The 20,945-nt window shown below is 33.1% G+C and overlaps 1 protein-coding gene across 1 annotated transcript in view; it reads right to left on the bottom strand.

Moving 5' to 3' along the window:
* Positions 1 to 18,936, bottom strand: part of LOC118203767 (alpha-tocopherol transfer protein-like) — a 37,235-nt gene extending 18,299 nt beyond the window's left edge. The window contains exons 1-2 of the mRNA XM_085826462.1: positions 18,772 to 18,936; positions 10,655 to 10,897 (exon numbers count right to left, since the gene is read on the bottom strand). Coding sequence (XP_085682588.1) covers positions 10,655 to 10,897; positions 18,772 to 18,889 — 361 coding nt within the window. The 5' untranslated portion in view covers positions 18,890 to 18,936. The remainder of the gene's footprint in view (positions 1 to 10,654; positions 10,898 to 18,771) is intronic.
* Between the last annotated feature and the right edge of the window lie 2,009 nt (positions 18,937 to 20,945).

Below are 20,945 nucleotides of genomic sequence, written 5' to 3'. Positions count from 1 at the left end.
TTTTCCGGCACTCGTCTCTACAAATTGGGACAATTTTCGCTTTAAATTAAATTCTTAAAGCATACCCTCCCTCGAAATTAAATCCAGCCATGATATTGACAAAGCAGTAGATCAGTTAACGAACACCCTAACTGATACTTATAAGGAAGTATCAAAACCCACCCTCAGACCCAATTTTCGTAAAATACCTCAAGAAATTAAACTCAAAATTAAAGAAAAGAATAAAGTACGGAGACTTTGGCAAAGAAATAGAAATCCTGGCTTAAAAATTCAACTCCGTACTCTCCAAAATGAGATCAAGGCATCATGTGACCAGTTCTTCCAATCACAATACACGAATTACATTCAGTCCTTAACGACCAATGATAACAGTCTTCGGCGCGCATCAGCCCGCCTACGCAAACACAAATCTAACATTCCGTCCTTAGCTACGGAAGCAGCGGTGGCTCACACAGACGCTGAGAAATCCGAATTAATTGCGGATTCTCTTCAAACTCAATTTACACCACATAATGAAGGAATTTTTGCGAACAACGCAAGTTCTTTCCCACAAGATGTTGAACGTTTCCTCTCCTCGCCTTTTGCGAGAGAAATAAAATATACATCCATGAGCGAGGTAAGTGAATACATTACCAAGCTCAAACCCAAAAAAGCCCCTGGTATGGACTCTATTTCTAATCGTATGATTAAAAATTTACCCACCCATTATCTATTTTTCTTAGTAATGCTTATAAATTTTATGATACAGCATTGCTATTTTCCTCAAAGCTGGAAACAAGCACTTATTGTACCTATTCCAAAACCAGGCCAAAGCCTTTCTAACCCTCAAAATTATCGACCTATCAGCCTCCTATCCTCGTTATCAAAGATATACGAGTTTGTGTTACTTAAACGCCTGAATGATTTTCTCCGAAATCACAACGATCTAATTGACGAACAATTTGGATTTCGAGCAAAACACTGCACCACGCACCAGCTGCTGAGGACAGTGGAGTTCATTCACGAAGGGTTTCGTAACAAAATGCTTACTGGCGCTTTATTTCTTGACATAGCCAAAGCATTTGATAGGACTTGGCATATAGGAATTATTATCAAGCTCATACGACTTGACGTTTCGGCCCATTTAATTCATATAATTAATTCGTACCTCACTAATAGATCTTTTTCTGTACGAGTTAATTCTATCATTTCGACACCCCGTCCTATACTAAGCGGCGTCCCCCAAGGGTCACTTTTAGGCCCAATTTTGTTCAACATTTTCATAAATGACATACCAAAGTCACCAAGTATCACTCTTGCACTTTATGCAGATGATACGGCCATCCTAGCTCAACACAAACGCCTGGAAAACTTAGTCCAAAACATTCAGAGTTATCTCTCTAGCCTTGAGCACTGGCTCGTCACTTGGAAAATAAAAATTAATGTTGCTAAATGTGCTGCTATGATATTCAAACGTAGCCCCCTCCCGTACCCTTCCATTAATATTAAATTCTTTGACGACTATGTTCCCTGGTCGAACTCTTACAAGTACCTAGGAGTTGTACTTGATTCTAAATTAACCTGGCGCCTTCACATTGAAAGTGTTCTCAATAAAGCGAAAGGTGTTAGAGCCCAACTTTACCCATTTTTAGCTCGGAAGAGCCAACTGTCAATTAAAAACAAAATTCTTCTCTATACATCAATTATAAGACCTGTCTTCATGTATGCACGTACAATCTGGGGTACTGCTGCAAAAACTCATGTGAAAAAACTTCAATCCTTTCAAAGTAAGACCCTACGTATGGCCCTGAATGCAGCCTGGTACGTCCGTACAGATGTGATTCATTCGGACCTAAATATTAAACCTGTAGATTACCATATTAAAAAGCTTAGTCAAAATTTATTCCTCAAAATTGAACAGATTGATAACCGAGCACTTCAGCGGATTCCTGCATACGATCCTGCTATTCGCAGCTCACAGAAGAGACCGAGAGCCGTGATTGGCCGAGAGTTCGGCATCTACCCTCCATCCAAAAGGGCAAGACACGCCCTCTCAACATCAGTTCCAGCTCCCGCGCCATGAAGGAAGGACGTTTCTTCAGCGAGCTGCCATATAATTGCTTATTACATCTTCTGCAACCACTATCAAGATCTTCAAGCGAAGTTATCAATCTGTTTACTTAAGAATCACATCTCCCGCAGATTTCAAATCTGCCTAAGAATATTTTCATCGCGATCTCTATAATTATTTGCACTCCCTAACACAAACCACATGCCAATGAGCCTATTAATCGTAAAATCTTTCCTATCCGCTTTTTGCTTTAGTGTTTGTACTGTGTATATAAAATTATAAAAAACCAAAAAAAGTATAAAATATAAAATACAAAAAAATTTTAAAAACCAAAAAACTTATAAAAAAAATTGTGAAACTTAAGTTTTTATTTCTCATCTCTATCCCTAAACTCTCTCGAGCCTGTGGCTCCCTCTAGTGTGCATCAAGTAAATCACTTATGCCAAATTTTTCTTATTTCTGCTCGCTTTTATTAATTCTGATGTGGAGGTAGATGGTTTCGAACCATAGGAACTCCGAAATTTTTAAATCATTGGCATTGGCATGAAAGATCTAATAAAATAATTCCTAATAATTTACTTAGTAGTTGTATCCACTTATGATTTAATAAATTGAAATGTTGTTAAATGGGTGACATTATTTTACACGATGCTACGAAATAGAAACAAAATCAACGGAAGGGAAAAAAAACACCAAACATGAGTGTTTTTTCATCAAATGATAAAAATGTAGTCAGTCTATGTATACTATATTACTTTAATCAGTATTTTGATTCGATTTTCTTATCGGAGTGAAAGTTTTAGGAAAAAATTTTAAGCTTTCGCAAGGTGTATGTCAAAAATATACTTAAAAATGTTTACCTACATTAGGTTAATTTGCATTCGAAATGAAATTCCACTTTTACGCTTCTATATCTAGAAAATATAGAAATTTTAATATATTTTCTTAAACCTTGCACAGATGGAAAATAGAATTTTATGAAGTAATTACCACCAGTCGTTTAGAAGGATATATTTTTAATAGTATTTCAAGTTATGCGTTTTTTTCACAAACTACGCCGACTCGGTTATATTGAATAATGCGGTATTCTGCCTCTGCGGCAGTTCTGCAATTATGTAAACAGTCCTATGCATAAGTATTAACATTAAAGTGCCGGTAGGAGAGGGAGTGTGTGTCCTTTCCCGGCCCACCACGATTACTGCGATTTTGGAAGAAGATCCGCCACTTTTACTTCTGTGTTAGAGACTCAGCAAAAAGTGCGTTCCATGTTACCGGATTCAACTCATCATTAAAGATGCCCTATTTATAACATATTGGTAAGGGCCGTACTAGGCCGACTGCCTCTGAATTGCGTTCATGGACCTTTTAAGAGATAGACTAACTGACTGGGCGGGGAGCGCGTCGGCGACATGTCTGCAAGAAACAGTAGGGACGATCTGGTTTACTTTAACATTGAAACCTATGGCGTTTGTATCACACACAAGGAGGTTAGAATAGATGGAGATGGCGTCACTGCTAATGCATTACGAAGAAAGTGAAGCCAAGGGAAAGGAAATAAGCCACGCCACGTGAGGGCAAGAAAACGATTACCTTACTAAGCGAAGTGAGGTAAAACGCCAGCTGGTTTCAAGTTCTCAGTGGGTTTTCTGATTTTGTATGCGTAGATCTAAAAGGCACTGAATTGTTACAGCGAAATAACGTCTACATTTCCGACTTCATGTCCATGTACAAGAATGTTTTAGAACCTGCATACACAAGTAGAATAATCGAAACTTGTGTTTCAATGGCCTTCAAGAAAGAGTCTGAGTATTTTCTTATTGTAAGTGTTGGTGTATTTAATTATGGCAAAGCACACTAGGGCTCTCTGCCTAAGAGGACGGATGCCTTCCGTGGAGGACTTTCTAAGGGAAACTGGCTCGTATACACGTTACACATGGGGAAAACCACGAAAACACCCATGCAGCCAGCCCGTTCGCTTTTCTTATTGTAAAGTACACGAAGAAACATATATAGTTCTCAGATTTACCTTTTCATAATAATAATAATAAAAGCGATATTCGTAATTAACTTATATGTGATAACAAAACGATAAGTAAACATGTGGAGGGGGAGTGGCTAGCTCTCCATGGGAAAGAAAACAGTTTACTTTAATGTCTGATCATAATTACTTTACAGGTCTTCCCTTTTAGGTGTTTAACTACATTTTATTTTGTGCTCAAGAAGATATATAATAACTAAATTTGATTTTTAGTCACATTTGTTGTGTGAGTTTTAAAATAACAACTTAAAGTTTACATATTTCTATCATTGTTTATTCAAATTAAGTTTTTTCGTAATATAAGTAATATTTATAACATGAAAAAGTTGAGAATTATATATACATAGAATAAGTAAATTATAATCAAATAACAGTTTGAGTACATAGTTACTGTTCTGTGTTCACAATACTTTTAATGCTAGCATTCATTAATTACAGGATGCAATTAAATAATGTAGAAATTATTGCAATTACATAATCTAGGAATAAAATGAAATGGCGAGAAAAGTAAGGGAAACAGGACGTGAAGAATCTGCGATCCTTTACGACTACCAGGAACAAGATTGGGTGTGGTTAGAGCACGTCAATCTTTCTAAGCCACGACTACTAAGGGCATGCTTCCCCCCTTTTTTGGCTTCACTTGCACTGCGCGGAGGGCATCTCCATGAATTCTAACCTCCTTGACCCTTCGTACCTCACTGCGCATGTGCGAAATAACATCAGGAGGCAGCAAAGCAGCATCAAAGAATGCAGCATGCCGTCGGCCATGTTAGCAATCTTTTACCACGTTGTTCGAAAACGTTCTTTGTTGTTGTAGTCAGAGGTACTTGGTTTTAGCTATGTGAAATTAAATCAAAGTAAAATGTGAAATTAAATCAATATCAAAGTAAAAGACTTTTTAAATGTAATGCTGTAAGTGAAATGGTTTTGGCTATTGGGTGAAAACTTTGCTCTTGGTTTTCACAATGGTCATTCCAAATAATTGTCTAAACGTTTTCATGGTAATTTGTTTTTAAAGTTGTTTTCGGATAATTATAATGTATTTCAGTGTTTTTAATTTATTTAGGGGTGCCTTTAATTGTCTTTTTCTGTTCCAGTTAGTTATTGCAAATTTTGCTTTTAAAATTTCACTGTAAAATTTTAACTATGGATTCATAAAAATTTATTACGTTTTGTATGGCATGTGTTTTGCCCCTTTTTAAGTTTACAGAAGAAAAGAATTAAGAAATTTATTTCATTTAAATTTTGTCTTCGTACGGCTTGCTGTTTAAATTGAAAGTAAAAATTGGACAGGATTTCTATAATTCGCCCCAAAATTCCAACTAACATCTTTTTGTTCATAAAACTCCAGAAATGTATGAAAATAAAACATTTTGATTTATTTCAAAGTAAAAAATTTACTATCTCCTCGAACTGCGCTGTTTAAATTTCACCCTGCGCTGGTGTTTCACTGCATAGCCGTGGCTCTTCGATACAGCGGCGCAGAGGCGAAACAGGTTTACATTGCGTCTATGGAAGCTTTCATTCTTCTCCTTAGAGATTCTTTGCTTAAGCGTTAGCAAGTACAATTTGCATAAACAAAGTTAACGCGTTTATTCTGGCCGGAAGTGGAAAATAAGAGAGGACAGTAAAGTTTTAAAACAAAATAAACGTTAGTCGAAGTTACAAAGGATTAAAAATTAATTGTAGGGAAACATGACTGTTTCTGTTTTTAATTTCCGTTGTCAGGTACATCTTACTGATTCCCAGTCTCAGCCAGATAGAAAATGCAAATTTATTATATTGATCAACATCACCTCACCATATATATTTGGAATAACAGTTTTAGTTTTTTAATGGCACTATCATTAATTTTTCAAAATGACATTTCTATTTTTGAGGAATAAAGTACTTTTAATAATATCCTTATCATAAAGTCTTTTAAATAATAGCCGTATTTTTTTTCATACTTTGCCTGAAGAGTATTTGTCATGTATAGAATGCATAAGTATTATATACAATGCCTAAAAAAAGTATATAATAATTCTCATATTTCATACTTTGCCTAAACTCCTCCGACATTATATAGTATGTAATAATTCTCATATTTCATACTTTGCCTAAACTTCTCCGACATTATAAACAATGTCTAGGCATTATATAGTATGTAATAATTCTCATATTTCATACTTTGCCTAAACTCCTCCGGCATTATATACAAAGACTAGGCATTATATAGTATGCAATAATTCTCATATTTCATACTTTGCCTAAACTCCTCCGGCATTATATACAATGCCTAGGCATTGTATAGTATGTAGTAATTCTGATATTTCATACTTTGCCTAAACTCTTTCGGCATTATATACAATGCCTAGGCATTCTGCAAAATGCCGGCCTTTCATACTTTGCCGGTAACATATATATGTAATAGTATTTTGTACATATTCGTAAATAGATATTCTGTAAATGGGATTATTTAATCTATTGTTTACGTTAAACTACCTAATAAATTATTTTTCTGTTTTTAATGCATTAATTATCATATCCATTTTATACAGAAGCTTACTGTATACAAACCTTTTTTAAAAATTGTACATTATTTTCTGTTTTTTAAGTATCAATTACTCGTTGTCAATGATGAAATTTTTAGTCATTACTAAAACACAAACAATAAATTATACAAACTATAAAATAAAGAAAAATCGCCAAAAGTCATTCAGGGAATGAAGAAATCGCTTTAAATATTCCGAAATTTAAAATTTCAGAAATAAGCTGTAACAACAATGTTATTGAACGAGCATTTTATGTGAAGTTACATGAGAACACGAATACTACCTACACGTCATTAATTACGCTATGATGGCAAACTTAATCATTAACTACGTCAAGATAGCAAACTCAAAACGCTTTTTTCTCCTGCCTGCTTCAGATTGCAACGCATTTTTTTTTTTAAGACTGCAACGCATTTTTGCGTATATAATTTGTGACAATTTCATAAGTTTATATCCAATACAGTTTTAGATGTTGAAATTTTAAAAATAATAAAAGTCAAATACCCTAAAATTTTGAGCAAACTTGTAAAATTCTCTGAAAATTCAGAAAATAAGTTGCAATTTTCATACAAGTTTTCATTGAAAAGATTTTTTTTCGCCGCTGCGTTCGAGGGCGCAAACAAAATAGTTCTGATATACTTGATTTTTCGTTAAAATTGTTAAATTGTTACATCAAGTTAAGAAAATCAACTTTAAAATGAAACGCTGAGAAAAGAGTCTATAATCTTATAAAAGGGGGAAAATTACGAAAGACGCAACATATTTCATTGCAAATAATTTTAAATGCTTACTGTATCAATCGGAAAGGAAAAATGAAATTAGTACTAAATGCAAAACATACCTTTAACGAAAAAGAAGTGCTATTTATAAAAGAGCAGAAAACGTCTGTAATAAACCTACTTTCTTCTAAAATAATTGTTTCTGACAAGAGTTTACAAATAATACCGTTACCGGTATCTATGCGAAAGAAAACCAACAGTGTGACATACAGTGACGCCAAGTCCTCGAAACCATATTTTCAAAAGAAATCACTTAATGCTCAAGGAAGAAAGGAGCTTCTTAAAATCATAACGCAGCATATTTTAAAAAGATAAGTTGTAGAAAATCGCATTATTTTTGCCTAAGATTTTTTGGTGCTATTTCGTGATATAGGGACCGTAAAATATCTCCAAACTATTGTTGATGCCAATGATGCCAAAATTAATTATGATAATCATAATACAAGAAAAAAAGTATTATAGGAAATAACTAAGATTATGATTTTAATTTAGATGAAAGGTTAATTTTAAATAACACATTTATTATTATTATTATAATTTATAATAAAAACATAAAACACCAAGTACAGTTAAAACGATTGAAAAACAATTTTTACAATTAAAATTACAGTTTCTACGCAAAAACAAGCTAATAACTTAAATGATAATTCCAGAATGAATTAAGCATAATTTAATCCACAATAATAAAAGAATACGTTACTTTGTTGTTGCGAAGCTTAGTTTCTCTAGATTGGCAACAAATCCAATAGTCTGCTAAGTTTCAAATGTCAACAAACATGACTGCCATGGTAATCAAAAATTAGGCTTAGCCGCACTTAAAACTTTTAAATTGTTGATAATTCCACAATTATTGCATGCAGGTCAACTAAAGTCATAAAAATCTTAGCCAGAACAACATAATTCAATCTTTTTAAAGCAAAAATTGCACAACTTCCAAACATATAAGAATAAAGAAACTGAGCTCACTGAGCCGAGTAACAAAGTGTATATATATATATATATATATATATATATACACTTTTGGTCCGGCCGATAGCAACCAAAATGGGAGGTGCACATCTATATGTTTATAGCAGTCCTACAAAATTTCAACGTTCTGAGGCTACTCGTTTTTGAGTTATGCGAGATACGTACGTACAGCCGCCACGAAAAAAGTCTCTTCAGCATTCGTTTTAAATCAGTTTTATAATTTGTTTGGGGGAAAAAGAGTCCTTTATTCTCTCCCTTGCGTATGGATGTCACGCAGCAACATCGTTAAATTGCATTCGATAGCGGTCAAAATGGATATTTTCGTTGAAATATGATCCTCGAAATTCTTCGCGATTACAATACTACTGTGAGGAAGTAAAAAAGGCTAAACATAACTGAATGGAAATTAATTAGCTATTTAAATTTATTAATTTAATTCGCTTAAAGGTTAATACAATTGTTTTAGCTCCACTATACCTGCAGTTCAGATTTTTGAACTCGCCAAATGGGGAAAAACTGGTTTTGGAGATGGGTCGACTATGTCAGATGTCTCCGTTGACTCAGACAAAGAATATGTATTCTAAAGAAGAAAAGCTTCGCAGCAGCAGGAGTGGCTCTCTCCGAACGAAAGGGACACAACTGCGCATGCGTGAAATATCTGTTGCCAAAAAGCGCCAAAGCTCGAAGCTGATGACGAAGTTCGAACAGGTTCGATGGTCACGTTTATCAAGAGTTTAAAGCTGTGTGACTCCATTTGTTCCCCTACATATTGACAAATATAAAATCAGGCATCAAACTGCGATATGGATAATACAACTTCAACTAGTAAAGCACGAAAATTCGAGTTTAAATTATCGCGAAAAGTCAAAGAACGATTCATCTTAACCCGTGTTCCTCAATTTCCTGTACGCGTGGCAGAGGTGGAAAATCTCGGCCAGGTACATCACAAAGAGGGAAATTCTCGCCAACAGGTTCCGTCGCCAAATCCCTTGGCAAATTGTCCCTTTTTTTTCCAGCGGTGTAGAAGACAAACTGGTTTACATTACGTCTATGGAGCCTTTCCTTCCTTACATAGACTTTCTTTGACTCAGATAAACCCCAATCTTAGCCACCCTTTAAGCGCCGTTCCCACTGGAGATTATCTAACGGAATCGGTTTCGTGTGTCGACTAGCTCCGCTGTACCTGCAGTTCAGATTTTTCAACTTACTGCCCTATGGTGAAAAACTAGTTTTGGAGATGAGTCGACTACGTTAGTTGTGTTCGTTAGCTCAGATAAACCCCAGTGGGAACGGCTCATGGTGAAAAACTAGTTTTGGAGATGAGTCGACTACGTTAGTTGTGTTCGTTAGCTCAGATAAACCCCAGTGGGAACGGCTCTTTAGGAGCCCACTGCATCTAGTACTTAAAATCCATCCATTTTGACTGGATTTTATGACTTCTCATTCTTAGGAAAAATATGTGGAAGTAAAGGCGGTATAGATTAAAGACTCTACGAATGAAGATCTCCAATCCAGAAGTACTGGGATAAAAGATGTCTAATGTTTTAAGTGTCGAAATCTAGGCGTTAGCTGTTAAACAAGTGATAATTCACGCAAGATAGCCGAACGAAAAAAGTAATTCGGCTACCTATTAAACAAAAAAATAATATTGACTGCTATGAGTTTTAACTTTTGATATGAATCTAACGTTGTCAACTGTCTCTATTCCAGGACGATCTGTACAGATACTGAAGCAAACTCATATTTATGAAAAATTCGTCATTATTAAGATAATGTCTTCCTTTCTTGTGCGCCCTTTCGTAGAATGACAAATAACAATTTTTCATGCACACTTCCTGCATACATATATATTATAATATAAATTAACACATGTGCTAAAGCTAGGAATATCTTTTATATCATCCTGACGACTTTGAACTGATCTTAATTCTTGCAATAAACTTCCTCTACTGGTCATTACTAATTAAAGAATAGCCATATTCAACTTCCCGAGACACATAAATATTTAAAGCATAGAATCCCAGATGCATGAAGAAAAGACCTCTCGTTTTAGCCAGCATTATATATTATGTATATTATTACTCGATATGTGCTTCCCGAAAAACGGTCAGCATGGTAAAGGTGATTCGAAATTTTCCATCAATGAAATCCATCATATAATTTTTTTTTTGAAAAAGTATTGCTCAAAATGTGACGAGGATAATTATCAGGAAAAGTTAAAAATGAGTAAGAGAGAATGTATGCATATTGAGACATTTAAAATAATTAATTTCTAAATGTTTACCAAATCTTCCCCAGTAAACTGAAGGTCCAAAGGTAGGTTTCTTTGGCAAAACATACAAAGCCTTCTTTTCCAAAGTCGTCTTCATTTCCGAAGGCAAGAGGTCTGAGTATAACTTGGAATACATCTTTTTGGTTGCATAATACTTTATTAGCGTGTTCAGTGCTCTTTGCACATTAAATTTCCGCACTCGAAGAAATTTGATCAAGAAGTCATCTTCCAATAATGGATTCAAATCAGGAACCTCTGGAATATATACAAATATCCATAAACACAAATGCCTTCACTGAAAAGAATTTTAAAATACAAAATTAAGATTCAGTAAATGACAATCTATGAAATATAGTATATTGGGCGAATAATTTTAAAGCTTTGTTTATGCTGGGAAAACTGTTTCTTTTCATTTGATGGCATAGTTTAAAAAAAAATGCTAATTTAAAATTTCGAACTATTTTTATTTACAGTTTTGAATTATCCTATATTTCACCTTACAGAAGAAAATCATAACATAATACTAATTCATTTGTTTATTTATTTATTTATATTTTATTATTAGTATCGTGATCTTCGAAGCTTATGATTCAAAATAAATTAGATTTTCGGAAACTCATATCTTAAGGGTCAAAAATCTGTAATGGTCTTTGAAATAGTAATTAAATAGCCATCATCTCTGTAAACTCGGCGCCGCGTAGGTTTTTTTTTTTTTTTTTTTTCCCGCATCGGGAATAGTCAAAATCTACTTCTCTCAAACATATGCAACACCCATATATACAAATTTTTGTTGGAATGGATTTCCTTTTCGTACGCCAAGTAGAATGTTAAGCGTTAACAACAACCTACTTAATGGGGCGATATTTGTGCGGTTTCACTCAATGCGAGGAAATTCCCTTAGGACAAGACTGCAAATGGGAGCAGAAGGTTGATGCTAAACAAAAAGAGATGGAAGATGCTTTCAAATAACACAGCTACGTTTAGTCTCTTCAAAAGAATGATTCGCATTTCATTTACAAAAATCTGGAAACCAATGATCTATGCATTAACGGAATAGGGAGAAAGCACCAGGTTAAAAATAGTTGCAGACCTTCGGGAGGCCTGCTGATCTCTGAGTGCTTGGGTATTTCGAGCGCCTTCTCTCAGAAAGAGTTAAATAGGAGTTCAAGTGATGACGTGCAGTTGCAAGGTATATTTCATCGCGCTATTTTGCCAAACTCTACAGTGATTCAATGTTTCAAGTACGCGCACCGGCTTAAACAGTTCCAAACGCTGAATATATTTGTCTACTTGCTTCGTATGCGATCCCATAGATAGATCCCAAATTTTCATCATTAGCTGGGTTACCATCTTCACTTGGTAAATAGACATGAAAGCCAAACAAAAATCAGTTATCGCTCAGATTGGCGAAAGAGACATTTGCTTTCAAATTCTGTGTATATACAAAATATATTTTGTAATCATTTTAATACTGTTTGCTCAGTACTTTGGCAAAAGGACATGTGTTTATTACATTAATTGCTACTTTTAAATTGTATATTTTTTACTACAATTCTTGAATTGAGCTGTTGTATATATATATATATATATATATATATTTCCAATGGCAAATTGTGAAAAGTTACAGTGTAACTCAGTTCATTAATCTGTACAAGGCCAGATGTGGTGGTCTCTTTATTATGGAGGCACCTAATAGGTGGGCCAACATCGCCTCCTATGAAGGGACGGACAGTTACAACCATGCCTTCTCCGGGCTTTGAACCCAGGCCCTTCGGTATCGCAGTCAGCTTCCCTAACCACTATGTCGACTGGGCGGCAGCTGATGTATATGTTTTCGTAAATATTTTTACATCGTACAGACCGGTATTTCCACGAAACATTCAGTGATTTGTCATTATTTCTGATTTTATTATTGTAAACAGTATTTTCGTATCCATATATTTATTTAATAACTTTTATGTACACAATATATTGTCATTTACTAATATATGCTTTGTGATGAGTCAAAAATATTTATTTTATCCCAAAAATGTTAAATATTTCCTAAAGATTATTTGCTCAGTTTTTTTTTTTTTTTTTTTTTTTTTTTGTTGTTGTTTAAATTTCCATGTAAATTACAAATGCAAAGGTTGTGTGTAAGTAGGTGAATCTTAATGACTAGCCTAATGCACAAAATGTACTTCAATTATTTTTCAGCTGTGCATTCCAAATCTAGGATAATGGGCAAAGAACTGATGATTACAGTTGCTGCCAATTACATGATCGTTATATGAATTAAAAGTAACTTCAAATAAACTTTTGGGCAATTTTCATTTTTGGATTTCTACATATATATACACACATCTAATAAGTCATATATTTACATACAGGGAGAGATGCGATGGCTTAGAAGTTGTTGATGTACGATTATTAGCATTAATGTAATGAATATGATATATATTAATGAATGTATAAACAAATGTATTTCATCATTCATAATAATAAATCCATAAATTCCAGTGTTTCAATATGTAGTATTTATAATCAAAATATAGTTCTTAATGTATTTATAATCTAAAAAATATTTCATTAATAATATGAAAATAATAGCATACTAAATTTAATGTGTATTTCTCATTATTACAAAAGCCATGTTTTTCCTCTTTTACGCGCGTTCACCAGCGGCCGAGCGGTAAAGACGCTAAACACTGGTAGTTCGGTCCGAGATTTGAATCCCACGAACGGACTGGCTGCATGGGCGTTTTTGTGGTTTTCCCCGTGTGTAAAGTGTATACGAGCCAGTTTCCCTTAGAAAGTCCTCCACGAAGGCATCCCTCCCTTTAGGCAGATAGCCCTCGTGTGCTTTGTCATAATTAAATAATCCAATCCTTTTTTACGCACCTTTTATGTTGCTTAGAGTATGTCGCTGATTATGCAATTTCAATTTAAAAGATAAGTAATTAGTAGAAAAGTAAAGTCGTACATATACAAGTAGATTTTAAAAAATTATTCACTTTAAATTTAATAACAAAATTCTATTATATACAAATCAATAAAATCTATTAAAATAGATTCTATTATGTAAAAATAACATTTCTTTTCACACAATCATCACGAAATACGACAAATTTGGCGAACTTTTGGCGACGAATGGTTTGTAAACAAACTCAAAAGCACGGCATAAAATACTGTCTGCTCTGAAATTTCCACGATTATAAATTTAATGAATATAGAAACATTTTAAAAATGACTTAGACAGTTATAATACAACAAAACACCAATACATATATACGGCCTTTTCCGTATTTCTTCAATTAAATCGACTTCTATTTCCACCATCCAGGATCTCAAAGTTTCAGCCATATTGAAAATCACCCTTGTTCCTTCAGAAGTAGAACTTTCGTCTGATTGGTTGATCTCTACGTGGAACATAGCTGCAAGCGAAACATTTTCGGAAATGTTTCTCGTTTTCGGGACATCGCTTCCTCGGCTAGATGGAACATTTCTCGGAAACCTCCCGTTTAAACCTTTCGCTACGCATCCTGCTATTTCCACGGGCAAAGTAGAAGTAGCAAAATATGTGCAACCCGTGATATCCGCGGGGATGAATTTTTGCCGTCTGTGCAACCCCCTCTTTCCCCGTTCAAGGTTTCCTTTCGGCTTTTCTGTGATGTTTAATTGCTTATTTAGATGTAGGCTAACAGATGGCGTTAATTGTCCACATTTCTGCCAAATAAACAAGAATACGTAATTTAGGATTTTGTGCGCGCTTTTCAGAGCTCAAAGATGTCTGGCAGGAAGTTATAGTGAAACTGATGCGAATTTCTTGGATTCCTCTACAGATAGTTATGAATCTGAAAATTCAGTTTCTATTCAAAAAGTTCAACAGTGGTGCAAAATTCATATGCAATATATTACATCATGCAAATATTTTCATTATTATATATGTTTTACTTTTGTATTTTATAAAATAAATCATAATTAAACCAATATTAATTTTCAAATTTTCCTTTTATATCATTATTCTTCAATTTCAGTATTCTGACAACCTTTTTCTATGATCTAATTCTATATTGAAAAAAAAAAAAAAAAAAAAAAACTCTTTTGCAAAAAATTTTTGTATATTTTAACTCTAAACTAATAATTTATTTCCTAAACAATATTGATTAATTGATTATATCATCTCCTAAGTTTAATTAAAGTAGAATTATTTTAAAATAGTGAATCCATGCTGGTAAGTTATATTTTAATGTAGATTTGAAATATGTAATTAAAAAATACGCAATTTTCAGCCTAATTTGATAAAAGAAGTATGCAGCGAGAGAGTTAACAGAATTTGTCATAAAGGTCAATATAAAACCAGAGTTTCCAAAATTCCAGAGTTTTCATAACAGGCTGTTACAGTGTGAACGCCGAACGGGAGCACATCTTTCCGATGTCATCTTTAAAAAGTAAAGAGACACTTTTGGACATTTTGATTATAAAAACATAAACGGCATGCTGAATACATGCACTTTCGTTAATAAATTACTAGTGTTATGAATTTATTCGTGGAAATGACATTATTTCGAAATTTCCCGTTTCCCTGCGCCACCCTGTAGTATCTCGCTTCATAACACTCTAGATATAGTTAGTTCTTATTTCTTATTTTTGAGTTTAAGCCGAAGTGGAGGCTTCGAGTGTAAGCCCGAAGAAAGGAGACGACTGTTCATCTTATTTTAAGTGAAATAAAGGGTAGTTAACACTTGTTTACGATTCCTGTTATTTGAACTAAGCGTTAAGTTCATTAGGCTCCTCGACATTTACTTTAATACAATAAGAGTGAGGAACTCTGCAAACAAACTCAGTGACAACAAACTCAAACAAACTCAGTGACAACAAACTCAAACAAACTCAGTGACAACAAACTCAAACAAACTCAGTGACAACAAACTCAATGATTTCAAAGCGAGCAATTCTTTGAAACTGCACGGAATAGCACTGCACCGAAAAAAAAAATTTTTATCTCCAGCCCACGAGACTATCTATCGGAAACTCTAACGATATGCTCTTTTTAAATTATTTTGTGATATTGCTGTTTAATTAAATTTTATGGTTTCAATGTGAAAAACATGCTAATTAATAAATAACGATAACCCACAAGATGTTAAAAACCGCCCCTTTGGGCTTAATGTGAAAACTTTCATATTCAGCAAAGGGCGTTAGCCCAGAAGGACCATTAATTTCATTTTGGCATTTTGCGTTGATTTATTATAAAAGTCTGAATAGGTTTTTAAATTTTTACCACCAAATATTAGAGCCCTGCATTATATTTAAAGAAATTAAATACTAATGAGTAATTTGCAATTATGTATGTATGTTTCTCGCACTGTGAGAAAACAACGGTAACTGAAGACATCCAATTTTGAATAACTTAGTCCTATACTCGAATAGGAGCATCCGTAAGCCCAAATTTGGAATCTGGAATTTGTTTTATTATCTATTTCATATTTTGTAAAGCATTAATAATTAAATTTTTTAATTAAAAAACTCGACGATTTCAAAGCGGGCAATGGCAACACTGTACGAGAGGGGGGGGGAGGAATTTTATCTCCAGAGCGCAAGACTGTCTATCGGAAATTCTAAAAATATACTCACTTTAAAATTATTTTGCTGTTGAATTTAGTTTTATGGTTAAAGTGCGAATAGTTAATAAATAGAGGTAACACACAAAATGTTAAAAAAACGCCCCTTTGGGCACAATACAAAAGCTGATAGCAGATTTCAGATTTTTTTTTTTTTTTATTTACCTTAAAACGAGTCGAGATTATAAGAAAGGAGAAAGTGAATATATTTATTCATATTTTCTTAGCAGCTGTTTGTTTTCAATTATTTGAAGGGTATAATTAGAAAGAGAAATCAATGAAGCTTTCGAAACTATGAAAAAGAGCTTTCAAGAATTTATTGAACATGGCTCAGAGGAGCGGGGGGTCGGAGAGAAGTTATTAAACGGGAGTTAAATATCTTGAGATACGGAGCCCATCTTTGCAGTTACTTCAACTGCAGTGAAAGAAAGAATATGTTAACTTTAAATGAAATAAAATTGCTTTTTAAATTAAAATATTGTAAAATAAAATATTTACATATACTGAGGGATGATATTACATTGATTAATGTAAATAACTGATGATACGTGTATTAACCGAGTGAATGCTGACTTTTATGATGTATAAAGCATTGCTGAAATTATCATTTATAAAACTTTTAAATTCGTTTTCTCTGGTATATTAAAGAAATTATATCATTTTTCAAATTTTGCCGCCAAACATTATCGCCCTGTATTATATTTAAAGCCATTAAGTAATCAAGAATCTGCATGAATGTGTGCGTGTTTTTTGTATTATGAAAAAAATAACGGTACATAGAACCATCAAATGTTGAATAATGTAGTTCTCCACCCGAATATGGGCATCTGGAAGCCCGAATTTTGAATTTCGAATTAGTTTTATTTTCTATTTCATATTTTATAAAACTTTAACGAATTTTTTATTAACAAACTCAACAGTTTCAAAGACAGCAACACTGTACGGAATAATACACTTTTAACTCCAGCACGCCAGACTACTCTAAAGATATGTTGTTTTTAAATATATTGTGATTTTAATGTTGAATTGAATTTTACGTCGAGTAAGCGCTAAGAATGTGGTATTTAATAAATAACGTAAACGCACAAAACATTCATACTTTAAAAAAAAAAAAAAAAAAAAGTAAAACCATTCTAGCAAAAGGATTGAAAATTTATATGATAAACTGAGAAATGATTGAAAAATATATTCAACATTCAAAGCTGCATCGAGAATTCTAAATGTATACTACTATGCTGTTTTTTAAATTTTTGCTATTTTGTTGTTGAATTGTATATGGCATAAGTGCGGAGAAAATGAGGCTTAATAATAAAGCTAAAAAGACAAAAAAATTTTTTTAGTCGGAATGAGTGCAACAGCAAGCTGGTAGACAGCGAGCTCAGCGAGAGCATAAAAAGCCTTAATAAACTGTTTCCGGCGACAGTTAAAATCTGAAACCTTTCAAATTTTTACTTTTCGATATTTTATTCTTTTAACTGTTGTTTGATATTCTAAATTATCTTCTACCGGAAACAACTACCTGTGTCATTGTCGAGATGGAGGTTTTTTTTCAGTACAATTTCTCTCACTCGCGTTTGATATCAACCTCCATTCGCTATAAATGTAAAGAACGTAGAATATTTATTTCCACTATTATAAATTTGTAAATGCTTCTAGCAGCATAGAATAGTTTTCCGATCATGCCTCATTGAGAACGACCATTGCACACTAATTCCATTAGTGTTGAATAATATTCAAACCAAATTTGGCATCTTCATTTTAAACAAACAAAAACAACACCAAAAATCTGAAAGGTTTCAGATTTTACATTACGCCCAAAGGGGCGTTTTTTGAAAGTTTTGTGTGTTACCTTTATCTATTAAATATTATTTTCTTCGCATTTAAACCATAAAATTCAATTCAACAACAATATTGCAAAGTAATTTTAAAATGAGCATATCTTTAGACTTTTCGATACACAGTCTCTCGCGCTGGAGATAATTTTTTTTTTTTTTTTTTTTCGTATACTGTTGCCATTGCTCGCTTTGAAATCGCTGAGTTTGTTAATCAAAAATTAGTCAAAGTGTTACAAAATATGAAATAGATAATAAAACTAAATGTAAATTCCAAATTAGGGCTTCCTGTTGCCCATATTCGGTGGAGAATTAAGTCATTCAAAATTAGATGGCTCTAGGTACCGTGATTTTATCACAATGCGAGAAACATACATACCTTTATGCAGATTCTTCATTGTTTTAATTTCTTTAAATATAGTACAGGACCGTATCATTTGATGGCAACAATTTGAAAACTGATACGCCGTTTATAGTGATTAACGTAAAATGCCAAAACGAAATTAATAGCCCTTCTGGGCTAACACCCTTTGCGCTAATAAATACCTTTGTCTATATATGCATACATGTAAGTTTTAAATATACGTACCTATAAATTTAGAATATTATATATAACTTAAAAAGCTACATAACCTGACACTATTGTTTTAAAGAGTACAATAAGACGGAGAAAAATGTAAATTTCAGTAATTACCTTTTAGGAGCTGTTTGAGCTTTTCAAGTGATTCCTTTCTTATAAGCTCTGTTTCGCCAAGCTCACTTTCTGCTATTTTTTCCATTTCTTCTTTAAAGTTCTTAATTACTGGTAGCATAAATGCTTGCCTTGACGGTTAAATATTTAGGAAACTGAATGAACTAAAAAATTAAGCTGAAATTGAAGGAAAATTTCCTTCAACTTAGTATGTCATATGAAGCAGTGATAATGTTTCCTAGAATGAACTGTGCGATAAATTATACCGTAGGAAAAATTTACAAGGACAGCTTTATAATACTCACCCAAACATTACATAATATGATCACGCAAACTTTCTTAACTTATGTACGTTTGTTGAAAGTATTAAGGCTGGGAGAAAATGACACAAAGTGCTTTCTGTATTCTTGTACGTGTGATTGAAATACTGTAAAATAATTTTTTGACATTTCCGTAATCAGACAATTGTTAATTTATTTGTTCAGATAGAATTTCCAGCTTCTAGCTTTCAGTTTTATTCAAGTGTAATATCTTAAAACTATATAAATAAATATAAAATATATAAATATAAAATAAATATACAACATATAAATATAAAATAAATATAAAATATATAAATATAAATAAATATATAAATATAAATAAATATAAAATATAAAAATGTATTTATCAACTAGCGGAAGTACCCAATGGCAGTTAAGTTAGATTGAGAGTAATGCATCTAACAACAGAGAGAATGATACCGCTGTAATTCTTCTCGAATAACGACGCAAAAAATACGATTCATAATCATATACTTTTCAGTCATGCGATATGGAACTCACATAAAAAATTTCCATAGAAAATAAACTAATTCTCTCTCATCATATGGGCAACAATGGCACGCAGTTTTTAATGCTTTTCGTCTTTCTGATCAAATGGTTGTAAAAGCTCAAGTTCCATCCTATTTCACTTATATTCACTTTTAGTCGATTAAATGTGGCAAAACATTTATCATAATTAATCAGAAATCAGTAAGTTGAACAAGCAAACACACAAACAGACATTCTTCATTATATAGATTTTATAAAACATACAAATTTTTGATTAACAAACTCTACGATTTGAAAGCTAGCAGTAGCAACACTTTTGTAAATAAAGCATTCTTATCTCCAAGCGCAAGACTGTTGCCACTCGGAAGAATGAGTGCGAAAATTACTGTTTTCGGAATTTTTTATTAATATCTCGGCTGATTAAAGTCGTACGCAGACGAAATGATTTCCCACGAAATTTTTGGAATCGGGAATAATGTATTTAATGTTTGGCAATACTATTTTTATTTCATTGCAAAACTTAGAAGTTTTTTATTAACAAACTCTACGATTTGAAAGCGAGCAGTAGCAACACTTTTGTAAATAAAGCATTCTTATCTCCAAGCGCGAGACTGTTGCCACTCGGAAGAATGAGTGCGAAAATTACTGTTTTCGGAATTTTTTATTAATATCTCGGCTGATTAAAGTCATACCAGACGAAATGACTTCCCACGAATTTTTTGGAATCGGGAATAATGTATTTAATGTTTAGCAATGCTATTTTTATTTCATTATAAAACTTAGAAATTTTTTATTAACAAACTCTACGATCTGAAAGCGAGCAGTGGCAATAATTTTCGAAACAAAGCAGATTTTCATTTACAGCTTGCGAGACTTTTGCTACTCGGAAAAGTGAGGGCGAAAATTAGCGTTTTCTCCGAGTTTTTAATTAACATCTCTGATTTTAGGTACTTTTTTTTTTTTTTTTTTTTGGCGTGGGAAAATGTGGACGTCGACCTTTTCCAGGACCCAGAAAAGAATTGTAGTCAAAGTTGTAGAGTTGGTGATGATAGCTACACAGATGTGCACTTGTGAAATAGTATGCGTATGGTGATTCATTTAAAATAATAATTGGGAATGATTCATTTAAAATAAGCACGTTATTCCTAGTATGGATTAGTAACAATTTTAGTACCTTGTATAACAGGAGGTAGTTTTCACATTACATAGAATGCCCGTACAGAGTTTGACCCGCGTCATACCGAAACCATGTTGTATAAACACTAAATTACAGAGCCTGTTATCACATGTTTTAGACCTCATTGTCTTTTCAAAAATATTTTACCTGAAATTTTAACGTTTTAAATGCTCTGTATGATAACCCTT

This window comes from Stegodyphus dumicola, chromosome 11 (assembly GCF_044657685.1).
Source record: "Stegodyphus dumicola isolate Sdum_Otavi_A_Nest chromosome 11, ASM4465768v1".
In the NCBI taxonomy this organism is placed as follows: Eukaryota; Metazoa; Arthropoda; class Arachnida; order Araneae; family Eresidae; genus Stegodyphus; species Stegodyphus dumicola.
Note: the sequence above shows the minus strand (reverse complement) of the source record. Positions and strands in the feature narration are given on the sequence as shown.